The sequence below is a fragment of the Patagioenas fasciata genome, chromosome 11, assembly GCF_037038585.1.
Source record: "Patagioenas fasciata isolate bPatFas1 chromosome 11, bPatFas1.hap1, whole genome shotgun sequence".
NCBI lineage: Eukaryota > Metazoa > Chordata > Aves > Columbiformes > Columbidae > Patagioenas > Patagioenas fasciata.
This window is the reverse complement of record NC_092530.1, coordinates 17,927,889-17,954,390: the sequence shown is the minus strand read 5'-3', so window position 1 is coordinate 17,954,390 and position 26,502 is coordinate 17,927,889. Positions and strand designations below refer to the sequence as shown.

The following is a 26,502-nucleotide window of genomic DNA, read 5'->3' as shown; positions in this document are numbered from 1 at the left end:
TTAATGTGTCTCATCAGCTTTCAGTCCAGGTCTGACTTGTGTCCAGCTCAGGTCATCAGCAGTTTTCCTGAACCAGTCTGATCATAAATCTTTAGAAAGGAAGGGTATGTCTTTAATATTTCAGGAAGTCATTGGTCAGCTGTCATGCAGCCCAGAAGTCTAGACCATGCCAGTGGCTTCTGCAAATACCCAGTGTGTAACTGCCTGGCGTAGATGCTACCAGCCTGTCACACACTCAGGACTGTCCTGGCTCTGTTTGCTGACTTGCTACTGATGGAAAGGGTGATTGCTGCTCCTCCTTGCTATTTACTGATGCATTTATCATCTTTGGTGGGGCTTGGGGTGGGAGGATGTCTGTTGGACAACTGCAGCTCTCATGGTGCCTTGTACAAGAGCTCATATGTGGGATGCTTGGCATTTCAAAAGTTTGCAGGATGCTTAGCATTTTAAAATTTGTCCGGCAGGTCTGGGCAGCTCTGGGGGATGCAGAATGGGTCAACAGGGACAGCCACAGTGTACCAGGGTCCCCAACCCCTCCTGCCTTGTCAGGGACCAGAGGTTTGAAGAAGACTCTGTGTTTAGGCCATTGCCAATGACATGGGAGGCCTATATATGAGTTCCTGTAGGGCTGGGGCTGGTGGCTGTGAGCTACCGATGTGTACTGACTAAAGTTAGTCACCTTTCAGCTTGTAGGAAAATCAGCTGTTTTGTCTTGGTTCACTTTCCTGTGTGAAATACTCACTTGTGATGGACCAACAAAAGCATTAACAGCCTAATAAAGATTTTTTTGATGTGGAAGTGACAATAACTATATTTGCGGGGATGGTAAAGTACTTCACATGCTGTTTAGCGATGGGTTCTTCCAGGAGAAAAATAAATCAACTGAGTTTCCTTTGTTCAGAGTCCAGGCTCCTTTGCCAAGGGGAAGGATGGTGCCAGCTCATTCTTAAAAGCAGCAGACTATTCCTCATCGAGTGACGAAGCTGACAGCAGTGATGAAGATGACATGAACCACACAGGGTTTGCTTGATTTTTCTTTTTTTAATTATTACTTATTATTATTATTATTACATGCTTCTAAATATCTGGAAGAAGTTGGCTTACATAGATACTACCTCCCTTCTGAAGTTACTATCAGTCATTTATGTCAGTTTTAATTAAGCAGTTTAATCGCACTATAATGAACTCCTGAGGGTAAATGTTTGCTCCATCAGATGTATGCAGTGTAATAAGCTTTGATGACTTGCTGCCCTGGGAAAATGAGGAAATGTCTTGTTTAAACTGAATATCAATAGGCAGTGCTTTTACAGAGATTACTTCACATTGATCTACATTTAAATAGAATTTTTGAAAGAAAAAAAAAAGGGAAAGAAAACTGTAAAAACTGTACACCTTCATGCTAAATACAGGTTACAGTGAAAAAAGCAAGGCAAACATGACCTGTGTATTGAGATAGTCTTTTCACTCTGGGATAAGTAATTGCCACTGAAAAGCTGATTCCTTCACCAGGGCTGTTTATGAAGAGGGGGTAGAGTAAGCAGGATTTGTTTTTGTAAAATTTGCTGTATTTTTAGTATTGGTGTTTTGCACAATTGCTGTGGTTGCCAGATGATGCTGTGGCTCGTACAAACCTGATCTTGCCTGAAGCGTTTCTAGCTTTCCAGCTTATCTTGTGGATTTTGTGACTGTCACCTTATGGTGTTCTACCTGTCATGCAAAATGTGTTTTCTGCTGAGAAATAATGGAGCGTGAATAGCTTGCTAGTCCAAGTGAAAGAGAGTTGTGGGATCAGCTGGCCAGCCCTGCTGTTCGAAACAGCAAACTGAGTTATTTTTCAGTATCAACGAATAAAACTTCTAATTTTCTTGCAAAGAGACTTCAGCTTGATTCCAGTTCTAGGATTTGCTTTGAAGTGCATCACAGGGCCACAGAGCTCTCTGGGATCGGGCAATGGGGTTCTTGCTTTTCTGACATAATTGCACATGCAGTTGTGTCAGTCTTCAGGAAGAGATGCAGAGATTTGTAGCACTGTTGGCAAGCTATTGCGCTGGCCTGGTACCAGCCCTTTCCCCTGTGCTGCTCGGAAGAAGGCAGAGTTTTTGTGCCTGCATATGCTCCTGATTTGCATTTCTGAAGTTCATTTTCAGAGTTGAGGGATGAGGAGAATGTTAAAAATCTTGTAGCTTATTCAGTGTACATGAAAGAGCTGTATTTTTACTGTGATGCCTTTATTTTCGTATTACTCCTCTTCCAAACCACCTTATTCTGATCTGTAAAAAGTTTTATTTGCTTTAGGTTATAGAATTCATCTTAGACCTCAGAAAGACTCTACATAAAAATATGGATTTGCCCTGTAGCAATGACTTGCTGTGTAAGTGTTAGATTGCTGTGATCCTTGCATGCTGTAATGATTTTAAGGAGTGGTATCGCTGTCTTTGGAAATCTGCATGTGTTGTTTGCATCTCCTCTGTGTGTGAGATCCGCCAGTCCTATAGAGAGGTGGTATTGTGGGGATGATCCCTCTCAGGTTTGCCTTCTGGTGCACACAGCCACTGCAAGAATTCTTGCAAAATCAGAAGTATAGTCTTGTTTATTAACAAAGTCCCTTCACTGTGGCTGAGTACCATTTATATTAAAATAAAGATACTTTGGGAAGTATATCCTGATTACTAATAAGTAAATAGCAAAAAGGATAGTGATCATAGAGAAAACAGCAGCCAGCATCGAAACTTTGCATATTCTGGATAAAGTGAAGATTTTTGTGCTTCTTGCTGTCTAGAGCATGTGAATGCAGGATCTGAAGCCCCTTGCAGTCTGTAGGAGTGTTTCTGTGTGGGCCTTGGCTGAGACACCTTGGGCCAAATTTTAGTTGGCTGTTAAAAACAATCTGTGTTTCCTTCTTCTTTCCTGTGCTATGGAACAGCCTTTGATGTCCACACTCCAGCTTTCATGGAGGTGCTCAGACTTGGGACATGCACATATACAAGAGGAAGAGCTTCATGTTCTCTTGGACAAATCTCATTAACCAGCCCGAGAAGGCTCAATTCTGACAAAGGCAGGACTAAGGGCAGCTGTCTTCCACCAGTAAAACAACTTCTGGTCTTGTTTTTCTTTTCACTGACATGAACGGGAATTCTCCCTCACACACACCAGGCTTTTGTTTTGAGAAAGGATATCAGTGTATACAATCCAGCATCTTACCTACTTCTATAGCGTATCTATTCCCTTGGTGCTAATTTCTCCAGTTCCACTGGGAGTGCTTTTTTCTTCAATGCCTGTGACATTCACCATCCCTCTAAAACACTGAGTTTCCTGTGGCTTATTTTGTGTAGTTCAGTTTCCACTCTCTGCTCTTTATTTGCTATTCCCTTCCAACATTCAAACGAGGTGGGTGCAGGTGTGTGCTTGGCTAGGAATTACTTTCTCCCCAATGAGTGGGAGGTTGACATCATGTAAGATCTGCTGGTGCTTGAGGTCCTTGCACTCACCATTTATCCTGTTTCATATCTTGCCATTCCTTCTAAGTTCAGTGTGTAAATATTTACCCCTCCCACAGGAGTGAGGGGGGACCCAAAACATAAACAAAGTTCCACTTGGGTAAAAAAGTTTAAAATGCAAAGGTACCACTGGTCGTGTAGGAAGCAATGGTATCCATGGCTGGCGAGAACAATAAACTCCCAATCAATCTGGAACTTGTACGGGATCTGCTTCTCCAGCTGGATCCCTACAAGTCGATGGGGTCTGATGGGATTCATCCTAGGGTGCTTAAAGAGCTGGCTGACATCATAGCGAGACCTCTCTCCATGCTTTTTCAACACTCTGGGTAATCTGGAGAGGTGCCAGAAGAATGGAAGTTGGCAAACATTGTTCCAATCTACAAGAAGGGCAACAGGGATGACCCCCAGCAACTACAGGCATGTCAGCCTCACTTCTGTTCCTGGCAAAATCATGGAGAAGATTGTTCTGGGAGTTACTGAAAAAAATCTGAACAACACCACAGTCACTGGTCCCAGCCAGCACGGGTTCTTGAGGGGAAAGTCTTACCTGACCAACTTGATTTTGTTCTATGACAAGGCTACCCGCCTAGTTGACCAAGGGAAGCCTGTCGATGTGAAGCAAAGCCTTTGATACTGTCTCTCACAGTGTCCTCCTGGACAAGATGTCCAGCATCCAGCTGGTTAAACACACAGTGCAGTGCGTGAGCAGTTGGCTGATGGGCTGGGCTCAAAGGGTTCTAGGAAATGGGGTGATGTCGGGCTGGCGTCCAGTCACTAGCGAGTTCTGCAGGGATCCATCTTAGGGCCAGCACTCTTCAATGTCTTTATAAATGACTCAGGACTTGAGGGATTGCTTAGTAAGTTTGCTGATGACACAAAACTGGGGGGAGCTGTTGACACTCTCGAGGGCAGAGAGGTTCTGCAGAGGAATCTGAACAAATTGGAGAACTGGGCAATCACCAACTGCATAAAATTCAGCAAGGGCAAGTGCCGGATTTTGGATCCAGGACACGGCAACCCTGGCTGTACATACAGACTGGGGGATGAGATGCTGGAAAACAGCTCCGTGGAAAGGGATCTGGGGGTTCTGGTCAGTGGCAAGTTGAACATGAGCCAACAGTGCCCTGCAGCCAAGAGGGCCCCGTGTTCTGGGTGCATCCAGCACAGCACGGCCAGCCGGGCAGGGAGGGGATTGTCCCGCTCTGCTCTGCACTGGTGCGGCCTCACCTGGAGCATTCACTGCGTGCAGGGCTGGGCACCACAGGGTAAAAAAGATATTTAGCTACTGGAGAGTGTCCAGAGAGGGCTATGAAGTTGGTGAAGGGTTTGGAGAGGAATCCGTATGAGGAGCGGCTGAAGTCACTTGGTTTGTTCAGCCTGGAGGAGGCTGAGGGGAGAGCTCATGCAGTTACAGCTCCTCACAAGGGGAGGAGGACGGGCAGGAGATGAACTTTTCTCTTTAGTGACCAACAACAAACCTGAGGGAATGTCAGGAAGATGTGCCAGGGGAGGTTCAGATTGAACATTAGGAAAAGTTTCTTTACCCAGAGGGTGCTGGAGCACTGGAACAGGCTCCACAGGGAGGTGTCGTGGCCCCAAGCCTGACAGTGTTCAAGAAGAGACTGGACAACACCCTCAGACACACGGTGTGAACTGTGACATTGTTCTGTGCAGGGACAGGAGTTGGACTCAATGATCCTTGTGGGTCCCTTCCAACTCAGGACATTCTATGATCACAATACATGCTTGCTCTGTTCTTACTCATTCTTCCAGTATCTGCTTTGGGTCGCTGTTGCAGATGGGTTCCTGGGCTAGGGGCGGCTTTTGGCCCCAGCCACTCCAGCAGCTCTTATGTTCTCTTGCGTCTATGTGCACTGGGCAGCATTTTTTTTGTTTCTTTGTAAGTCAGGTGAGGTTGTCCCTGTGTCAAGGACCAACTCACAGTATGAAATTCCAGTATAGCCTATCCCAGTAGGTTCTGGAAGAGAGATCCCTGATATGAGCATATAGCAGAGCAGCAGCTCTCCCCCTTGTACGTGCAGCTGATGCTCTTTCTCTGGAGAGCAGGGTGGCTCATCGTTGCACCCTGCCGGCTGGTGTACAAGGGGAGACAGGAGAAGATTTGAAGTAGACATTTCTCAAAAGACCGCTGGAGGGACCAGCTCTCACTTACCTGACCTATGCAGTGTATGAAAACCGGTGGGTGAGATGCAGGGAGATGAAGGGATGCTCTCCATCGAGGTGGGTGTGAGGGGTCCTCAGACTTGAGTCCATTCAGACACATCCACAGACTAATCAGCTTGCTTTTGTACAAGAACCTGTAAGTGTAACTAGTGAATGTTAATTATGCTCACTTTTGATCATGTATATGCCAATGTCTGGGGGGCTTTGGGCTCTTATTTTCCCCCAGAAGTAGTTCTGTTCATTAATTGGAGTTTGTTACCAGGCAACTGCTAAGCAGCAGAGTGGCAGATTTCCCAAGGACAAGAGTACCAGATGGAATTGAACTGAAACCCCAAAGCACCGTTGCAGAACAGAAGGTAATTTGACCATTTGTAAGGGGGTGGGTACAGCAGTGGGGGGAGTCAGATTGTTAATGTGCATGATAAACACTATATCCATTTCTTCTCAGCAGCATTTTCACTCTGAAGTCCTACTCTGTCATTGCAAATTATAGCTATAAGCCTCGAAAAAATGTGCAGTTTCAGGTTTTGTGCTTCCTATAAAAATGCTTGCAATTAGGTACAAAATTGTGCTTCTTATTTTTGTCCTTGTTATTGACCTGCTAGTAGTTTCTGTTGTCAACATATTTCTTGAAGGCATTGGGCAGGTTGCAAAAAGCAATATTGTTGATTATTGTTGGTGTGCATTGCTGCTATTTTTAAAAATCTTGACCTTTTTTATTCCAATTTAAAGAGAACTACCTCCTACTACTTAAAATATTACCAGAAGAGGGGAAAAACACTTCATCTCTCCCTACTGGCTTAGCAAAAATACATATCTTCTCATATGTCATGTTGTGGTTCCTTCCCAGCTGTAGTTTCTAGTGGAAACTTCATGTTGTATGGATTTTCCCCTGTGATAAATATTACTGCAGAAAAGATGAAGACAGACAAAGCAGAACAATGTTCTTTGTGGCTGAAAACAAAAAAAAAATATTACAGTAATAAGACTTGCACTTAGCGTTAGGGCACTTCGCACATATTACTGAGTGTGCTCTCGTTTCACAGATAGGGAAAATAAATTGCTGTGAAACTGGTGTTTTTCCCAGAGCTGCTAGTGTGAGCTGTGGCAGGGCTGGGGAGAAGAAGGAGTTTTCTTACCTCTAGTGTGATTTCTAAGCCTCAGAACAGAGCAGCATCCTTCCCTGACTGGGGAAGGAGTCTCAGTTTGCCTTTGTCTCACTATCCTCGAGGAGAAAAGACCATACTTTGGAGAAGATGTTATAAATGCGGCAAAACCGGTATTTTTCTTGTGGCACGCCAGCGCAGTGCTTTCCATTTCCTCTCATATCCAGGCATTGGAAATAGACTACTTGAGGGAAAGGAGAAGGATGGGGTCTTAGAGGTCCAGACTGAGGATGAGGGAGGATGGAAAAGAGTGGAGATCACATTTTCTGGTGGGCTGGGGAGGACAAAGTGGGAGGGAGAACAAGACAGATGATTGCCACCTCTCCTCACAAATCTCTCTGATGCCTTCCAGTCTTCTCTCTCCTTCTTATGGAGAATCTGCTCCATTCATCCCACCTCTGCTTCACCAGCCACAGCCATCAGGAGTCTCCATGACTTCTTACAACATCCCTTTTCCCAGCCCATCAGCACAAACCGGTTTGAAGTGGTTAGGGTGTACCAAACTGCTCAAATGCTTCCAGTGGGGGTTTTGTTGAGTTCAACTGAATCTGACTCAAATCTGAACCAAAAAGCCCCATACTGGCTTGATTTTCTAATCTCAGGCAATGACATTTATGTTTTGGTTTGCTTTTTTTTAGATCTAAATTAAAATGTAAAATAATTAAATCATCGGTTTGATTTCTAGTTAATTATTTGGTTATTTATAATTATCTACTTTATTTTTCTTTTTCCTTATTTTGGCCAACATTCAAAAAAGCTGATCTGATTTCAGTAGGTTGTTTATCAAAGTCTCTACAATATACAGACTTGCCTTGGATTCACCCACCCAGAAGATGCTTGAGTTTGGTGGTGCTTTTTGCTTTGGTGTAATTCAGAAGGAATTTTCTAGTGCAGTACTTGGCTCCTGTCACTCTCTGTGTTCCAGTGCCAATGATGTTCAGGTGCCCTGACTGATCACAGCTGGGGTAGATCCCCTTGCACTGCCTTGGTCATCTGGGACACCACTTGCTTTACACACCCCATCTTTCTTCCTCTCAAATTCTAGCCATGTATGCCAAGAAAACGACCTCTGACTCCATATGTTGTGCTGCAGGGGAGAGAGCTTGTGTGGTTCCTCACTCTGTATGTAGTTTACAAGTATTTCCTTGAAGCTGGTGGGATCCTGTAAGGAGGTCTGCAGTACCAAACATCATTGTACTGGAGATGCTGATGCTGCATCCTAGTGAATGTCATCATTCTAGAATAAGGTTTTCAAATTCAGTAAATGGAAAGTAGCAATGAAATGAATGGTAAGGGGCTTTGAACTAAATGTGGGTCCAGAGCCGAATGGTGTCCACTTCTGACTGTGGTGGGTAGAGGTCACATCTGCCGTGTTAAGACAAGTCACTTGATTCTCTCTCAAATGTTTCTGAGGAGGAAGTTTCTTCTTTACCTGTGGCTGAGGTAACATAGATGAGGAACATTTGCGGAGCACTTCAGGAGTAGAAGCCAGTCCTAATTAACAGAGGTTGCATAGTGCATTGGAAGTATGCTAAATGTGGAGTTTAACTGTACGTTCTCATGTACAGGATCAGATTTTAGGGAAACAAATTTCTAGCACCCAAGAAGGCCTCTGGAGCATAAACAACCAGAACTATCTCCTGCCAGATCTCCTCCAGCAAAGCCAAATTTCAGACTCCTCTTTGAACCCACCAAAAGTGCCATTGACTAGCCAGGAACCTCAGAACAAACTTCTGAATAAGGTAAGAGATAAATTACAGATTGAATGAATTATACCATTATTTTCCTCCAGCCAGAGATTGAGAGCCTTTTAACCTAATCTGTCCTGTCTCTTTATGATGAAATTTTTCACCGCATCCCTTCTTTAAAAGTTTTATCTAGGGGATGGATAAAAAAATCTTGAGCTCTGTAACATATTTTATTGTTCCACTTGTTTGCCCCCATTTCTCTCTCTGCTCCCTTTTCATTCCTTCCTTTTTTAACTCCCTTTTTACACAAGCTAGAAGGGCTTGCACCCTCTGCTCCTTCACCTGCAATGTCATCAGTGCAGCACTCTCTCTCTGCACCTTGTCCCTGGCTTTCTTCTACCCAAATGCCAGGTGGGAACGCCCAGGGGCCAGGGCAGCGTGATGTCTCGGCAGTCCCAAAGGGGACTCTGACACCACTGTGGGCACAGGGGTCTCTTGGGGAGAAGTGTGTCACTGGAGGCAGGTAACAGCTCCGTCAGGTCACATCCTGAACTGCCTTACTCACGCCAACAGCGTCCTCCTTGCTGCACAGAGGTCTGAGCAATGCCCTGTGGCAGACACGACAGCAGGGAGTGATCGATGTGCTCATCTTCTGGGATCTGCTGATTGCAGAGCACTGCCTGGCCAAGCATCCCCACACAACTCCCTGGTCAGGCCTCTTCTGTCGCTGAATTTGTACCATGTATTTACTGCTTTAAGACTGTTGATCGTGTCTAAGTATGCCACATGCCATTTCTTCTGAGCGTCAGAGGCACCACCTTGCTGTGTGCTGTCTGCTCCCCTAGCATCACCTTCCTGAAGCAGCTCTTGTTTTATGTTGTAGATCCCGTGCACTGAAAGTACCCCTTCAAAGAGCAGTACATCGTCCACAACATCCTTCACTTCATTCATAGATCCCAGACTGCTGCCAATCACCCCTCCCACCAGTCCAGTAGGACCTTCCTGTAGTTCTCGTGAGTATGCTTTACCCTTCTCATAAAATGTCACTCCTGATTTTTGTGGGGATTTTTGTTTTGTTTTTTTGGGGGGTGGGGATGGGGAGGGCTTTTTGCTGACAGTTTCCATTTCCAAGCAACATCTTCAGAAAGGGAAAGTAAACGTTGCTATGAATTTTCATCGTACTGCTTCTGCGCTTCTTCCAGATGTGGCCTGCTCTGCTCTGCTGCTGTGTTATCACAGTGCTTACTCAGGAATGCCTAAGGAATTTTCCAGATGTGTGTTTTTTCTTTGCCTATGTAATGCTCCTTAGGTGTTTTCTCATCCCTCTGCTGTTTCTTTCATTCTGCCTTAAATAGGTCAAATATGAGATGTAGCCAAACATTTGCATTTTTCATGATTGCATATGTCTTGCATTCTAGCATCTAGTGCAAAACCCGAGCCTGTCAGGAGAGAAAATGCAAGGAAGGGCTCTGTTGTCAATGTCAACCCAACGAATATCCGCCCACAGAGTGACAGTCCAGAAATTCGTAAATACAAGAAGAAATTCAACTCGGAGGTTCTCTGTGCTGCTCTGTGGGGTAAGCGCAGAGGCACTCGGGCCCGTGTGAGGAGGGGAGGCAGCAGCAGGGGAGGCTGGCAGTCTGCGCCGGGCAGATTTCACAGTTGTGTCACGCCTCTCCCGTCAGAAAGCCCTGGCGCGGATCGCTGAGCAGATACCTGCATCACTCGCCTGGCGCTGCCTGCCTGGTGGAAGATGGCAAACAGATGACTTACAGTTGCAAAGGATTTTGTGCATTAGAGTGAGAAAATGTTTTGATCGGGCACCAAATTGAAACTGCACTCTTTAGAAGAGCCAAAAGTTGCAAATGTTTTAGTAACTTACATGACGCATGATAACCACTCTTGTCTTAGCTGCATATGAGTACAGCTGATCACACTACACCCTGATCCAGTGGAAATAATCCAAACCTGAAGCCTTTTCCTGTCAAGTATGTTTAGGTATTCCAGGAATCTGAAGAAGGTCAGGCATCAGTCTTTTGAGAAGCTTGGCTTCCTTAGTTCCAGCTGTCAGTGCTTATTCAGAACCTGTCTGGATCACCCTTTTTACAGGGTCAGCTTCAAATGGTGTATTATAAAACCTAGATAAGTGCAGTCAGACAAGTTTTCAACAACTGTAGACCGTGTCCCAGTCTCACAATAGCTAAGGTCTTGAGTAGTTCTAACTATCTTCCTACTTCAGAAGAACAGACCCACCCAGCCTTTTACTCCTCCTTGCTTCTTGAGTCTGGAATGGAAAATGAATGAAGTAGATGAAACATCATCCAACTGAAATGTAGATTTCCAGTTTACAGCTTCACAGATTTTGTGTAATGTATAATTGCAGGAGTCTGAGATTTTAAATTAAGAACAGAGCTGTGTGGCAAGGTCTGTAATTAAATGTGTGTTGAGGCTGAAGGGCACCAGGTACTCAGCAGAGCATTGCCAGGAGAGGAGGTTGCTTGTTACCTCATGTCATTTCTTTGGAACCTGCTGATTAGGAAACATTGCTGCAATGCAAGCCAAACATAGGTTTTGTCATCCTCTGATGTCAGCAACTCACTGGAGCTTTCTCTTCCTTGAGAGCGGTTGGATTTCAGATGGATTCTCTCCTTTAATTTGTCATTTGGAAGCATTCTTGCAAAACACAGACCATTTTCAAACAAACGCTCCACTTCCTCTTAATAGCAGCAATTTTTCCCACAAGTTGGGTCATCCTGTGATTTGAGTGTTGTATTTGGGGAAAAGGGGAATTTGTTTGTTTGTTTGTTTGTTTTTGGTTTTGTTTGCTTGTTTGTTTTTAGTTGGTAGAGACCCTTAGATCATTTAGTTGCATCTCCTGTGTTGCCAGTGAGCTGGACTGGGACTTCTGCAGTGCCCACAGGCACTTTCCAAGGTCACATGAGAAGTTGGAGTACTCACAGTGTTTTCTTTCTGTTTTAACCAACATTGACTTCAGTGGAACTTCTTATCCTTTGTGCTACATGGGCATGTAAGTGTTCTGCTGGGTAAAAAGTATAATGGTGAGATCCTTTTTTTCCTATTCATTTTTCTGGGAGAGCATCCACAGAGTAACAGAGAAATTATCAGGTACCATTAAGTGAGACTAAATTAGAATCAGTTGTCAAAACAATGAACACGGAGTGGCCTCTGAATTTGTGGTGATTTACACAGTATGTTTTTCCACGTATAAACAGGAGTAAATTTACTGGTGGGAACGGAGACTGGATTGTGGCTGCTGGACAGAAGTGGCCAAGGAAGAGTTTATTCGCTGATTACAAGGAGACGATTCCAGCAAATGGATGTTCTGGAAGGGCTCAATGTGCTAATTACTATATCAGGTTAGTTCAGTGTCTAAAAGTATCTGACCTGCACTGGGGTTGGAAGCAATTAAAAAGAAGAATTAGGTTATAAACTAGGTTGAGGAATTTCCTCTTACAGAAAATCACAAGATGGTTATAGGAAAACTCCCTTGAATTTTTTATGTTCACATTCTCATTTGAGAGAGGCTTTGGGATATTTCATTACCCGGTTAATGTGTAAAATGGTCTGTGGGAAGTATGAAGTATTTAATATCCTTAAAATTAACTGGTTCTTGGCAAGTTATAGTTTCTCAGTCTGTTTGCTCATTTCTGTGACAGGTGAGTGTCTAAGTGCAATTCTATTAAAATATCATTAAATAACCTCATTCGGTGTTCGCCAAGATGTATGGGCCGTAACACGAGAGTGATCTGTACTGTGAAAGCATCAATAACAATAAATGGAGTGGTGTGCTCAGCCTCTGCTGACAAACAGCTTGGACTCTGCAAGGTGCGCAGGCCCATATTGCCCACGGGTGAGAGTGGCCTCAAAGGATGTTCAGGTCATCACGAGGTCAGAGATGCAGCTCCAGCAAGGAACGACAGCTCCTTGTCTCCCATCCAGACTCACCGTGGTAGTCAGTGGTGAGAGCTGTTTGTCCCTTATGGCCAGGTCCAGCTGATGATGTGACACAGTTGTTGTCTTTAGACAAACCTGTGATCCCAGACTGCTGTTGACCATATGTACTTATGAACCAAAGCAACAGAAAGACTGACCAAGATGAAAGATGACAAAGTCATTCTCACCTGGAAAGGCACCCAGAAGAAAATAGCTACATGTAGTGAAGATTGTCAGTTGATTAGAACTAAATGAATCACATTCAAAATGGCTATTGTAGGTCATACCTGTGTTCCTTCCTTCATATCAAAGAGTAAATGCAAGGTAGTGTGATTATTTCTGATAATACATGCATCTAGAGAGACCTGTTCTTTGGCCCAAGAGAAGAATTTTAGTCGGGTATGAAAATCTTGCATGGAGCTTGAGTCATGCGGTAAGCCGCCATGTGCCAAATCCTATAGGATTGCTCATGTTCTAGTCCCCTCTGCCTGTCACCGTCACACAGGGCTTTTCTTTTGTGCTGCTGGACTCTTCTCTCACCTTGACAAGACACAAAGACCCGCTGCACTCAAGGTCACAAAACTCTGCCTTTTTCCAAGTGTGGGGGAGTTGGTACTTCAGCAAGTTAAAATGTTGTGTCTGTCTTTTTTGCAAATCCTAGGGAAGAAGAATAAGTTGAGGGTATATTACTTATCATGGCTGAGAAATAAAATTTTGCGTAATGATCCAGAGGTGGAGAAGCGGCAAGGCTGGGTGTCCGTGGGTGACCTGGAAGGCTGCGTACACTACAAAGTCGGTAAGGACTTCTTGTTTTTTTTTCCTTTGAGAGCTGCTTGAACACCCTTTTGTATCCTGTGACACCAGCATTTTTCTTCAGCTCTGTTTCAAGAGTGTATTTGGCGTAATATCACTGAGCTCCTTCAAACCTCCTTGTTTTACGTGGCAGATGCTTTGTGCCCTGTCATTCCAGGTAGTACCTCCTCTTGCAGCATTTACCAGACGATGTTATGGGTATTCCCTGTGATAGCTGGAAGAAAGGAGCGCCAGCCCTGGTCTGTTACTTAGTGGTTTGGAAGCTGTGCATATACTTAAGATTTTAATTAGACTGAAGTTTTCCACCTACATGCTATTCAGCTTCCCTCCTCACCCTGAGTAACTGCTAAGAAACTGGACTAATAAAGTCTAGAAAGTCCATAGGTAGATCTAATTGGATTTGCTACAGCTCATCTCTCTCTCTAGATTATAAAAGACCTAAATATACCTTTGTTTCGACTTACACACTGGAGATGGTACTGAAACAGCTGAAAAAACATCTTACTTTTATTTAGCTTTCAAGCAGTTCAGTCTTGAAGATGAACATCAGTATTGTGATAGTTTCTGTCATTTAACTGCATGAAGGGGTATGATGTATAGCGCAAGTTTTGCTTTGGTGAAAGACAGTATATGAAAGTGGCACTTTTTTCAAAGTCAAATAGCAAAATGATATAGAGAAGTGCAGGAGCTGGCAAGGTAGCTGCCTCTCATCAACACCTTCCTTGACTTCTTTTTTTGCTTGTGTATCTCATGGTTGTAAAAGCGGCAAGGGTTAAATCCAAGAAAGAATGTGAAACAGACGTGTGTTCTTGGTTTCTTTGTGATTATGTTAGAGCAAAGCACGCACGTATTCTGCTTCAGTTGGTCACCTTTGCATTTGGTGTGGAGGTATTTTGCTGTGGTTTGTTTTCAATACTTATCCTAAAGTCAGGCAAACCTTACTTCAGTAACAAAACACATGCATCTTTTAAAAATCATTGCCAGGCAGGCAATAAAAAAGAAAGGGTGAATGTGTTGGGTTACGATACCCTGGTGTTCTGTTTCCAAAGGAAATGCTTGTCTCTGACAGGATGAAAACAAAATGTACAAAGCCTTAATTTTCAATCCCTGATTCTTCATTTGTTCTCAATGGGTCCAACATGCCCTGAATCAGCTTAGAGGAAATTGCTCATCTCTTAAACGCTTACTCAGAAACATGGGTGTCCTTCGCCCACACAAGCCCTTGGAGATTTAACCCCACACAGGAACAGCGAAATGAAAATTCATCCTGCAGAGTGTAACAGAATTGTTAAGCCAACAAGCACCGTTCATTCCAAAAGTACCTTGTTCACAACCAGCAACAGTGGTGTTTGTTCACACTTAAAAAGTAAAGTAGGTTGCCTTAGCTGCAGGGTTAAGACCTTTTTGTCTGACCAGTAAGATATATAATTTTTTTCATAGATATATGAAAAGCAATATATAAATGTTAACAGTCATATAGCTTTACTGAGAATAAACAAACTATAGGTTTTAAATCAAGGTATTGTCACTGATGATGTTAAACACTGATGTCCAGAACCCATTAGTCTCCCTTGTTGGATAATGTCTACCTCTACAAGTAGTCCAGTGAAATTATTTTATGTGATGAGATGGTCTTTGATTTAAGTGTCTGTCTGGTACCTAAGGAATTGTTCTTCTTGTATTACAGTGAAATATGAGAGAATCAAATTCCTCGTAATTGCTTTGAAAAACTCAGTGGAGGTTTATGCTTGGGCTCCGAAGCCTTATCACAAATTCATGGCTTTCAAGGTAGGTGAAACTTCACTTGGTTCAGATATATCACTTTCTCACTGTCTCTCATCTACTCTTCACTTTTGCTTTTTGTTGCTTTGTAGAACTCTTATTTCTAAAGATAAAATGAGTATTCCTTTAAAGAAAATGTACTTCATCTGACATAAATTGGAGATGGCAAGAATAAAACTGTCACAGTCATTATTCTGTTGGATGTGAATAACTTGTTTCACTGCTGTGCCAAAATGTACATATGAGTTCACAAAGTTGATGCTGATTTCCCTCAAAAGAGGAAGAAATTGAACATGAATGGTACTCAGCCTCATTTTTTCCTTGTCCCTTTCTAGAATCCAGATCTTTTCAACACATGAGTGAATTGTCCAGCGCTCCTTGCAGCTCAGTGGTTGATGGATACTTAGCTCCTTAAATGTAACATACTAGTTAACAAAAATAGCTAATTTTTGAGTTTTGAAAATTCTTAAGATCATACATGTAGATCTGTAAACACAGAACTTTGTGCTATATAGTGTATTTTTCTTTTTCCAGTCCTTTACCTCACTTCATCACAAACCACTGGCAGTTGACCTGACTGTTGAAAATGGACAGCGATTAAAAGTCATATATGGCTCACTAGTAGGCTTTCATGCTATCGATGTGGACTCTGGATCTGTGTACGACCTGTACCTTCCAACACACGTAAGATACTCCAAAAACTTTTGGAAATGCCTCTGTTCTTTGGGCTGTATATTGATGATGACCACGTTAAGAGTTGCGCTGTGTTTCAGAAGACGGGGTGAGAGAATAATTATTGTATGCTAGTTAATAGAAAACCACTTTTCACATACTTTTATAACACTGAAGCTCTGTTAAAATGCTCTTATCAGATTTGGAATATCAATTTTAATGGTTTAATGTCAGAAAATCTATTGTATGGACAGTAGTATTTTTAATTGATTTATGCTGGAAATTTAGGACTACTTAAGCAATCAAAGACACAATAGTATCTGTGTGAATTTAGGTGACTTTTAATATCTGACACTATACTTTTCAATCTTGCTGACAAGGTGATTAAATTATCACTGAATTGAGCTGAAATTTGACCTGGATTACAAAGACTTGCAACATATTTCATTCTTGATCCACAGCAAGATCCAGGCTCTGTGTGCAAAGTGTGATTTGCCTTGCAGTCATAACTCTGCAGAAACCCAGCTTCCAGACTAAATACATTTGCTGATCTTCTTCCTCTTTAGTTGCCCAAGAAATCAATCCTTAAATTGCAAAGAATTTTTACATTTTCTACAGGATTTTCTCATTAGACTGTCAAAAAGTTGGCATGAAGATGTTGGTTTCAGTTTGGTGTATACAGGTTGCATTGTGCATCTGTTTATTTAGGTGATGATGATCACTAAATTCCTGCTTAAACTCATATAACAGCAAAGTAATTCCCCTGCAGAAATGAATGACTGGTGTGGGGCTGTCCAATATGAAATCTGTGCTATGGTTTTAATGTTTTTTGTTTGTTTGCTTGCTGATTGTTTTAGCTGTTCTAGACAGTTCTTTTCAAAGCTGTGGCTCCCAAAAGCCAGAGAAGCTTGGGGGCCTAGGTCCAGAAGACTAGCGGGTTCCCTTGGCTCCAGTGGTGGCTCCAGGCAAGGAAGCTCCTGGGCACCCTTGAAAACCTCCCTGGAGTCAAGAGAACTCCATAGGGGCAGAGGGTTTGCTCACCTGGGTGCCGTGGCGTCCTCCTGTCCCAAGGCAACGTGTCCCAAAGTGATGCTCAGGAGATCTGCAGAAATCATCCCAGATCTGCATGATCTGTGCCTCGAACCCTTTTATTCTTTTAACTTCTTTTTCCCCACACTCAGCCCCACGTTTTCAAACCAAATGAATCCCCATGTCTCCCGTGCAAGCCACTTGAGCTGCTCTGACAAGTGATGGTTTTCAAATTCCATCAGACCTGGGCTTCTGATGGACGCAGTGTTTGATGGTGGCTGTTGAGTTTATAAACTTCTCTTACGTAAAAAGTAACTTTTCTAGCTGTTCAGAACAAACTGTTTCATCGGCCAAAAGCTTGTGCTGTTTGTTTCTGTGGTTATTTTTTGTTGTTAGTGGTTTTGGGGTTTCATTTTGAAGGGAATTAATATTTGTTTTGTTAGAGGGTTTATTTAATCTGACAATTAGTAGCTTTATTAACTATGTAACTATGAAAAATTCACGTCAGTTTATCAGTCTGTGTGTGGTGCCTGCCTACCATCTCTGGAAGCTGGTTGCTAAGCAAGGTGAATAATGACTTGTCAAAAAGATCATTAGCATAATAGCCCAAGATAAGAAGGGCAAAGAAAAAAAGTGAACCTTCTTAGAGGCCCTAGTTTTTCAACAGGCTGCAGATATAATTATGTACCTGATGAGAGAGATTTCCCAGGTGACTGCCCTGAATATATGGGGCACCTTTAAAACCGGCTCCACTTCTGTGTGCTCTTCAACCAAAAGTTAGTATGTACTAAAAATATATTTTCCCTTTAGAGTCCTAGACCTGAAATAAATCTGCTGCTACAGTGGCTCTTTTTTGGTATTTTATTATTTTAAAGAGCATCTGCTACAACTGGGTAATTCTTTCGAGCAGCTTTGTGGTGGCGACCGACCAGACTTGAGCAGGCTGACTGCAGATACTCTTGCTCCCTGGTAGCCTCTTTTCCCAGTTCCCCACCTCTCTCTTCATCTCTTACCTGCTCCGATCGCTCATGCGAGTACCAAAGCAACGCCTTAAAATTGCTCTGCGACTCTGGATACCTGTTCTAGTGTTACGGATAGTTGTTGCGGAGGCACGGAGTCAAGTGGTTGGCCTGGGTGTATTCGGTTTGGCAAGTACAGCTTCAGTGCTTCTTTTCCTGTTCGTTGTGCCCTTATGGTGTGTGTAAATGTATGTGCTTGAAGAAAACAAAGATCTGTGTGTTGCTGGCTTGTGAAAATGATGTAGAAGCTCCAGTCATACGCTTCCTATAAAAATATTAATTGTAGTGGTTTAATTAACAATTTAACACCCTGGTTTGAGTAGTGCTTTGAACAAGGGAATGCTTTGAAATTGTTTTTCAAGGCTGTCCTCTTTTTCTTTCAAAAATGCTTTCGTAAAACCCCACCTTCACGGTTGTGTACTTAGACTTTTTTCTTCACTTGGGACATGTTGGCTTCTGGGAGAGATTCTAGTGCATTGAATGGCTGTTACAATAACTTGTGTGAGTGAACCACGCTGCTCCTGCAGCATGCAGAGAATGTGCTTAATGGCATTTAAAGGGCTACGTTTGGTGGAGGATGTGGGAAGGAAAGGACAGAGTGGTTTGTACTTGAAAGGTCCAGGTAACTTCTCAGCTTGCTGTAAATATTGTTAATTCACAGGTTTTAGCTTGCGTGGGGATAGGGAAATATCATGTAAAGTGAAAGCACTGATTTCCTGGAATGTGGAAGCTTTTGTCCTTCCTCCGTCTTCTGAAATAATTGTGAATCCAAATTTGTTTCACCTCTCTTCTATTTATATAACACAAGTGTTTTGTGAGTAAATATTATTGTGTCTCAGTGTCTCCATGGCTTCTTGATACCAATTAATAGTGGCAAATGTAAAGTGAAGTACTGAATGTTGATTTATTTGCAAACCTACTGTCACGTTCAAGGGGGGAGGCAGAAGGCCCGTTTCAGAGGCGAGCTGGCAAGCTGTACAGCCTTTCTCAAAACAGGCATTTCTTTCACTTTCCGTGAGCTAGTTCTTCTTATTGCTCTGCCAAGCTAGTTAGATTGATGTAGTCACTAAAATTGCAGTCCATTTGCTGATATAAATCTTAGTAAAATATGATTGCAGATCCAGGGGACTATTCACCCACATGCCATTATCATCCTCCCGAACACCAGCGGAATGGAGCTCTTACTCACCTATGAAGATGAAGGCATCTACATTGATATATATGGGCATTTCACAAAGGAAACTGTTTTACAGTGGGGAGAAATGCCAGCATCTGTAGGTATGTATGAAAAACAGCACTTTATTAAATATCAGATTCTGCTGCATGAAGCCTGACTTGTTTATGAGGTTTGTATTCACATGAAAGTGGTCGTAAGGCACATAAAGCAACATCTGAGCAAACCAGATGTCTAAAGAGTAAACAGATTTATGTAAGTTTGTGTTAAGACAGCCAACGATTACAGTAGGGTCTTCACGTTTGGATCACTGAGGTTGTATTCTTGTCATGCTGTTTATTGCATCGTACCTTGACAGTACAGCCAAACTTCAGAGGAAGCAGCTCACCACCAGTTTTCAGAGAGAGAATGATGTGAATTGGAGGGGAAAAAAGGTGTTCTTGTTTTCTACTTTGTTTGTAGTCCATAGCATCTTAGGTAACAATTCACAACTGTAAAGAAGTCAGTTACTGAAGAGGTCTGTAACTGCTGTCAAATGGCCCCTTAATTTCATTGTTTTAAATTAAAAGTGTTGCCAGTCCAGGGTATTTCTTAGAGATTTGCAATCTCTTTGTGTTTGCAGTTGGCTTTGTAGGAGGAGATTCTAATTGTAGCCAGGACAACTGTTTGTTTCACCTTCCCCAGAGGGCTTCAAGTTTAACAGTGTGGGGAAAACCAAGAACACCACAGACAGATTTTTTTGTTGTTGTTTGTTTTATTACTTATTGCTTTTAATTTCTTTTCTGGCTGACTCCTGTTAGTCTGCATCTTAAAACATACCAACAAACAACAAAAGCCCAAGACACTTAGATTGTGCAAAAGCATATTATTAGCTTGGCAGAAACCACATACCACCGTGAAGAACCGAGGATGTTCACCTTTCTCCACCTTTCTTTCACTTCTAGTTGGGTAGTTTTAGGAAAAGACCATTAAAATCACTAGAATAGCACCCTTAAGTAAATGCCAGATTTGACATTTGTAGAGGGTTTTAAAAAGTACTGAGGGCAAGTCCACCTCCGGCACACAAACTGCTACGGGAGAACTTATTTTTTGCACTGTTTCAATAAAATTCAGCAACTGCTTCACTTTCAAAAAACAGGTATAAGGTCATTAACTATATAGTATTCCCTTCTCTTCACTAAATAGCCCTATCTCAAATTTTCAGCCTATATTCAGAGCTACAGGGCATAATTAAAATATATCAAGTCAATTCTCCGTTTTTCATAGGAATATCTAATGGTCTTTGATATGTTGAAGTTGCTCATCCCTTCTGAGTTAACATTAGAAATACCATAAGAAATAATCCATAATCAAAAGGCAATTACTCTGCCAGGGTAGGAAAAGCTCTAACAAGAAGTATTGAACGTAAGTAGAAGCTGCACTGCCAAACACGATCTGGCAGAAATCTTCAGGGAAGTGTTGTTATGGGACGTGCTTCCTTATGCTAGTGTACAGTTCAGTAGCAAGCTTCGGAACATGAACACTGCCTTCAAACTGCCATGTCTTATCCACTTTATAGTGTGCATACATGATATGTAATTTTCCTAAACTTTTAACCTCTCCTTTGTTTTCCTCACGTGTTTAAACTCCTTTTTCCTGCCTTGGGAATTAAAAAATCAGCTGCATTTATATAAGTGTCTTGCCAGAGATTAACCCTAATCTCACGTTTAATACTTTTGAAAACATGGATGTTATTTGCAACTACTACAGGCTTTTCTAGTTGTGGTATTCTTACTATATACTATCTCCTAGAGAGTCATGGTTAGTAGATGGATGGTGTGTTTCAAAGCTGCATGATATATAAGGAACAAAGGCACAAAGGCTTTCTTACATCCTGCTTTAAAAAGGGGGGGATGTTGCAAGAAGGGTCATGTAGATCTATGACTCCTACTTGGAAATTTGCAGTTTGTGTCACCGGGCGCTGATGGCTCTCAAAGCTTTTTTCACTGAATCTAACCAGAGGTTGCAGGAGTCCCTCACAAGTGGACCAGAGAGATCTAAAGCCTAAGCCTGCCTTTGTAATGTTTCTGAAAGCACTGAATCAGCAAACCCACAGATAGGAGAGATAGGTTTGTAAAGCATTCCTGTAGCCTGGAAATCACACTGCCTTCACTTCAGTATAAATTTCCTTGTGTGTACCCAGCTGGCATTGAAGTGAAGAAAGCTTCACCACTTTGGAGATCCTTTGTGCCAGGTAATTACTCTAATTTAAAACATCCTTCAGTATACATCTGGCTAGGCATTCTCAATTTCTCAAGGCTGATTACATCTTAATAGAAGGAATGCCATTTGGACACTCGCCTTTCCACGTGTTCGTGCAGCTATTTCTCCTGTTCTTCAGCACACCTCTGTGATAACCATTTGCATGGAAAGCTATCAGTACGAAATTGCCTAAGCATTTTTGTCACAGTATTTTAGGGCAGTTAAATAAGAAGAGGATAAAGAAGATACTTCTGAGGGTGGCATCCTGTCTGGTCAGTTTTACTGTATAGAAGTTAGGAGTTCTGTCTACATGAATAGTTTAGATTTTCTCTGTAGTCAGTCTAGAGGAATGGGCACCACCAGATGGGAAGGTGATGCCCGTCCAGGAACAGGTCGCTGGGATGGGTGTAATGAAACACCCTGGTGAGGAAGCAGCGAGCTGCATGAGATGTTGTGGAGGGTGAGGTTAGGAGAGCTGAGTAAACAGCCAGCTCTTTGTACAACTTCTTCCAGTGCTCAGAAAGCAAGTCTGTAGCTTCTCTTTGGAGGGAAAATGTTTCCATCCATCCATCTCTTTCATTGTTTATACTTCTGCAGGTTCCAGAGTGAAGGGACACATTCTCCAAACAGCCCCTCTCAGTTGTCATTTGAAAATTTTCCAGTATGTGAGCTTGAGAACCCTTGTGTTGCTGCTGCTGCTGCACACTTCTGCTATCTCAGAAATGGATTTCTTTGGCACAGAAACTGTCAATCTTTGATGTGGTACAAGATTAATTTGACTTCTGATTGGAATCATATTTCCGTTAAAAACAAATTAACCCAACCTATAACTCAACACACAAGTCAAACTTTAAACAAAGAGCTCTGTTAACTATTATTTTAATAATTGTTTCCCACTAGCTCCTTTTAATTTTCTTGATCCTTTGAAATGCTTGGCTCCAGATGAAAACATTAGCTGTTATGAGAGAAGTGTGAATAACTGTCTTATATGCATGGCCAAACTTAGGGGGAACTTGAAAGTTTCATAAAAGATCCCATTTTTGTGGAATTTCCTGACTTTAGGTTGTCTGAAATGGGTCTGTATGAGCTTATCTCAAAGTTTTCACTCTGTGTTTCAGAAATAGAAGGGTCTTGTGTTAACCTCAGGGTTCCCTCTAACCATCCTTTGCTCATTTCTTAATGTCCTTAAACAATTATTTTGACAGAAAATTTTTGTAGTTGGTGAGAATATCTTGACTATCAAAAAAAATTAGTTTGTATTGTAATTGATGGATTTAGGGCACAGAGCCTAAATATAGCTTACCCTCACAGTCTAAATTGGGACCTCTGTGACCGATCTGTTAATAAGAAATTGGAGAGAGGAAACTCAAATCCCATGGGAAATTAAAATTGTGGAAGTACTCATATCGAAGTTTAATCTGAAAGATATTTCACATACATAGGGCTAAATACAAATATAGCTGCAATATTTTCTCTCTATAAAACAGGATTAAAAAAGGGGTTTAAGAAACATCAAGTTAATAAAGATTTGGGAGCACTTTTGCCCTTTTGTGTGAGTAATGAATTATTTACAGTATGTAGTCTTAGAGAGCTGGCACAAACCTGATATTCCCAGAGTAGAGAACCAATAAAAGTCCTTATTTCCTTTGCTGTGTGCAAAAAGCGAAGGAAATAGAAATGAAGTTAAAAGGATGTTATGTAGAAAAACAAACAGCATTACCAAAAAGTTGGGTGAATTACTTGCTCGGTGCTCTGTGAACGTGCTACTAGTTCTTCAAACAGTTGCTGTCTGGCTCATGCACAGAAAATGCCTGTTCGTGCCTGAATTGTTCCTGTTGGTCAGATCTCCTGTGCTCTTTTTCCCCAAGAAACAGCAAAAAGCGTTCAAAGAAGGAAACTGTCACCCCAAATACATTTCCGGGTTATCAGTTCTACTGGAATAATTACAAAGGAGTGAGCAACAACTGGGAGCAGAGATGCATAGACACATACAAGTTTAAAAAAAAAGAATTTAGTAATACATTTATTCCTAGCTTGCTTGGGGTGGTTAGGGAACCCTGTGTGATAGCCCTTTGTCCAGTGCAATCTAACCAAAACATATAGCAGAAAAACACCTGCCTTCCATGGTCAATTTCTTAATTTGTCCACTTGTGAATTTATCCAGCTTTAGAGGCTTTTTTACCTTCTTGATTTTGATGCTCTAGCCTTTTTTATTTAGTAAAGGTTTTCCACAGCTGTGACTGGAGGAAGGAAAATACCCACCTCTATCCATGTAATAAAAATAGTAGCAGTAAAACTATTTAACAGAATTGCACAAGAAAAGTTATTGATTCATTCCTCAGTTTTCCTACCCAGAATTGTTTAACTTTGGCGGCAGTTAATTCTTTTAATTCATATTTGGTTTATTTCTAATTTCCTGATTTATCTGGAACCAGTTGCCAGGGGAATTTTTGGAGGCTCCATCCTTAGAGGTCTTCAAGGTCAGGTTAGACAAACAACTGTCAGCAGTGATACCGATGCGGCACAGAGGTATGGATGGAAGAGAAGTTGCATTAAGGTCCTTTCCTGCCCTATTTCTGTAATAGTAATCAGAAAAGCCCAGTTTGATGATATTTTGCTAAAAGCTGGCCTGATTCTGCTCTCATACGGAGGTCATTTGGGAATAACCACTTAGGGCAGTGAGCCAAATTCAATACTTGAGATCAGAAAAGGGATTTTTGAAGGGGAAGAGTTTAAAAAAGAAAAGCAAAGTTAAGAAGGGAAGTGAGATTGTAGCAGTACCTGGGTTTTGTGGTACCAAGTGCATTTGTGTCATTCACACTGAGTATATGCTGGTCTGAGACTGAGATCAATGGCTCGTGTCAGGGATGCTTTACAGAACTTCACAGATCCAATATGGCTCAGTAATTTCTTTCACTTTTCCTGTCTCCCCCAACATCTCCCCTTGAAACAGTTACTTCCCTGAATGGGGACTCTGCTCAACACTGTAAACAGGAACTACCAAGTCTTGCCCCACACTTAGAGCATTGCTAGTGCTTTCATGATGTTACAAAACCGATCTTGGTCTCGCTTTGCTATACTAAGTTTATGGCATGTATCCTTTGATGTCCCAGGGAGCAGTGCTGCTGTAAATGGTATAACAAGAACCACACCGCTAATGCACAACTTTAGGTCTTTTAAAATATGCAGTAATCTGGGTGAGGCAGGGGGAGGTTATTGTGGTGTCAGTTGTTACAAAAAAATAGAAAATGTCTGAGTATTGTATCATTTTCATCTTCATCACTTTATGCATGGTCTGGTCCTACCTTTTTAGACACTAACTGCACATTGCATGGGTGCTGCCCTGGTGCTCATCACCCTGCTGCTGCAGGGATTCAGAAATGTTAATGACAGTCTTCTTCGCAGCCGACAGCAATAGTGCCGTGCTGTAAAGCCTAGGAACTGAAGCATAAACAAGAGACTGGAAAAAGTATTGATTTCAGGTGTTCGATTTTTTTGAAAATACCCCTCCCTACCTTCTCCCACTTGTCCTCGGTTGCTTACTGCCATTTTGCTTTTCAAGCAGGACTACAATACTACATGACTGCGTATAATACTGGGAAAGAATATTTTTGTTCTCAGCTCCAGTGGCAGGGAAGCCTTCAGTGTGCACAAACAACAACTGAAAAGAAAGTCCACTAAACAGATTTAGGGGAAATTCATACACTTTGAGGAAACTAGAATCCCAACATTGTAGCAAAACCACATATGGTTCCAAGGAAGTATAATTTTCATACACCTCTTCTGACAAGAATTGTAAAGCAAGGATTCCAAGTTAATATTAAATCAACAGCTGCTAGAAGGACATACAGTCAGGCATATTGCCTTTATTTTCTGCTGTCATTCTAAAGTAGGATCGCAGGCTGTTGCTTCCTGTATCAGTTTGTACTGAAAGTTTGATTTTTAGACAAAAATCTAAATCAACATGGAAGGTTTTAAGGAACAGACTTGCTAATAATGTAGGGCAGGCAAGCACTGTCCGCTGAAGCTAAAAACCAGTCAAATGCACACATTCCCTCTAGATAATTTCAGAGCACCAGAATTCTCAGACTAATAATAGTTCATAGCTTAGCAAGAGCAGTTTTGGAGCACTGACTGTCAATAGAGCATAACTAATGTGTTTTTACCTTGGAAGCCCATACATGCACTAATCAGAGGGCTTTCACTGAAACTGTGCCTCATTTGAAATCTGTGGTGTTAACTCCTTCATGACTATTCCCATTTCTCATCTAATTGCCAGATTTAAAGGGAGATGCATAGTAAGCTTCCACAGAGCCGGAGTATCTTATTTTGGTTTTGGAGATACTGAATATAACCAGTGATGGGAAGACAATAGCTAAGGACACTAAATTAATCATGCCAGAATCTCAGATTCAAAAGTATTTAGGTTTCAAACTAAGCTGAGCTTCATAGTAAATACAAAACAAACTTCCTACTAGGAAGGTATAGAGAACACAAAGTCAAGACTTTTCTTGTACATGTAGAATGAAGAGATGAGAGGCAAAATGGGCACAAGTTGCACCAAGAGAAATTCCAGTTAGGTATTGGGAAGAAATTTTTAACCTTGAAAGCAGTGATGCATTGCAGCAGAGGCTCAGAGAGGTTGTGAAATATCCATCAAAACATGTCTGGACAAGGTCCTGAATAATCTTATCTTATCTGGCCCTGCTTTGGGGTGGGGGTTAAACAAGAGGCCCTTCAGAGATTTCCTCCAAACTTTCATGATTCTAAAATCACAAAATATATAAGTAGCATGCTTTTGGGTCTAGAATACAAAGTCTGGGAGTAGTAACTGAAATACAGTTACTGTTCCCAGTGCTATGTAAATTAAAATACAAATAATTCAGAATATATTGTTATCAAAGAGAAATGCTTCAGATCCATATTGACATAAATGAAGTAAAAATCAGTTTTTCAGCTGTTAAATTGTATCTCTTTCTTTTTTTTTTTTTTTTTTCTTCCCAGCTTACCTTCAATCTAATCAGGTCATGGGCTGGGGAGAGAAGGCAATTGAACTACGCTCTGTGGAAACAGGAAATCTGGAAGGAGTATTTATGCACAAGAAAGCACAGAAGCTAAAATTTCTATGTGAAAGAAATGACAAGGTATGGAGATGATTACAGTGTGGTGATTTAGCAAAAATGAGTGATGGCTGACTATGACACTAAGACCATTTAATTTTTATAACTTTCTTTTTACATTGGTTATTTCTTACCTTAGCATAATTTCCTCATTCAAAGCACA

General features: G+C 41.8%; 1 protein-coding gene across 1 annotated transcript in view; it reads left to right on the top strand.

The window, feature by feature from the left end:
* The window catches only part of NRK (Nik related kinase), a 100,686-nt gene that overhangs the window by 69,565 nt on the left and 4,619 nt on the right, over positions 1-26,502 (top strand). Inside the window, exons 20-30 of the mRNA XM_065846354.2 lie at positions 902-1,020; positions 5,944-6,037; positions 8,416-8,589; positions 9,419-9,548; positions 9,954-10,112; positions 11,769-11,912; positions 13,151-13,285; positions 14,990-15,090; positions 15,619-15,768; positions 18,923-19,082; positions 26,224-26,363. Coding sequence (XP_065702426.1) covers positions 902-1,020; positions 5,944-6,037; positions 8,416-8,589; positions 9,419-9,548; positions 9,954-10,112; positions 11,769-11,912; positions 13,151-13,285; positions 14,990-15,090; positions 15,619-15,768; positions 18,923-19,082; positions 26,224-26,363 — 1,506 coding nt within the window. The remainder of the gene's footprint in view (positions 1-901; positions 1,021-5,943; positions 6,038-8,415; positions 8,590-9,418; positions 9,549-9,953; positions 10,113-11,768; positions 11,913-13,150; positions 13,286-14,989; positions 15,091-15,618; positions 15,769-18,922; positions 19,083-26,223; positions 26,364-26,502) is intronic.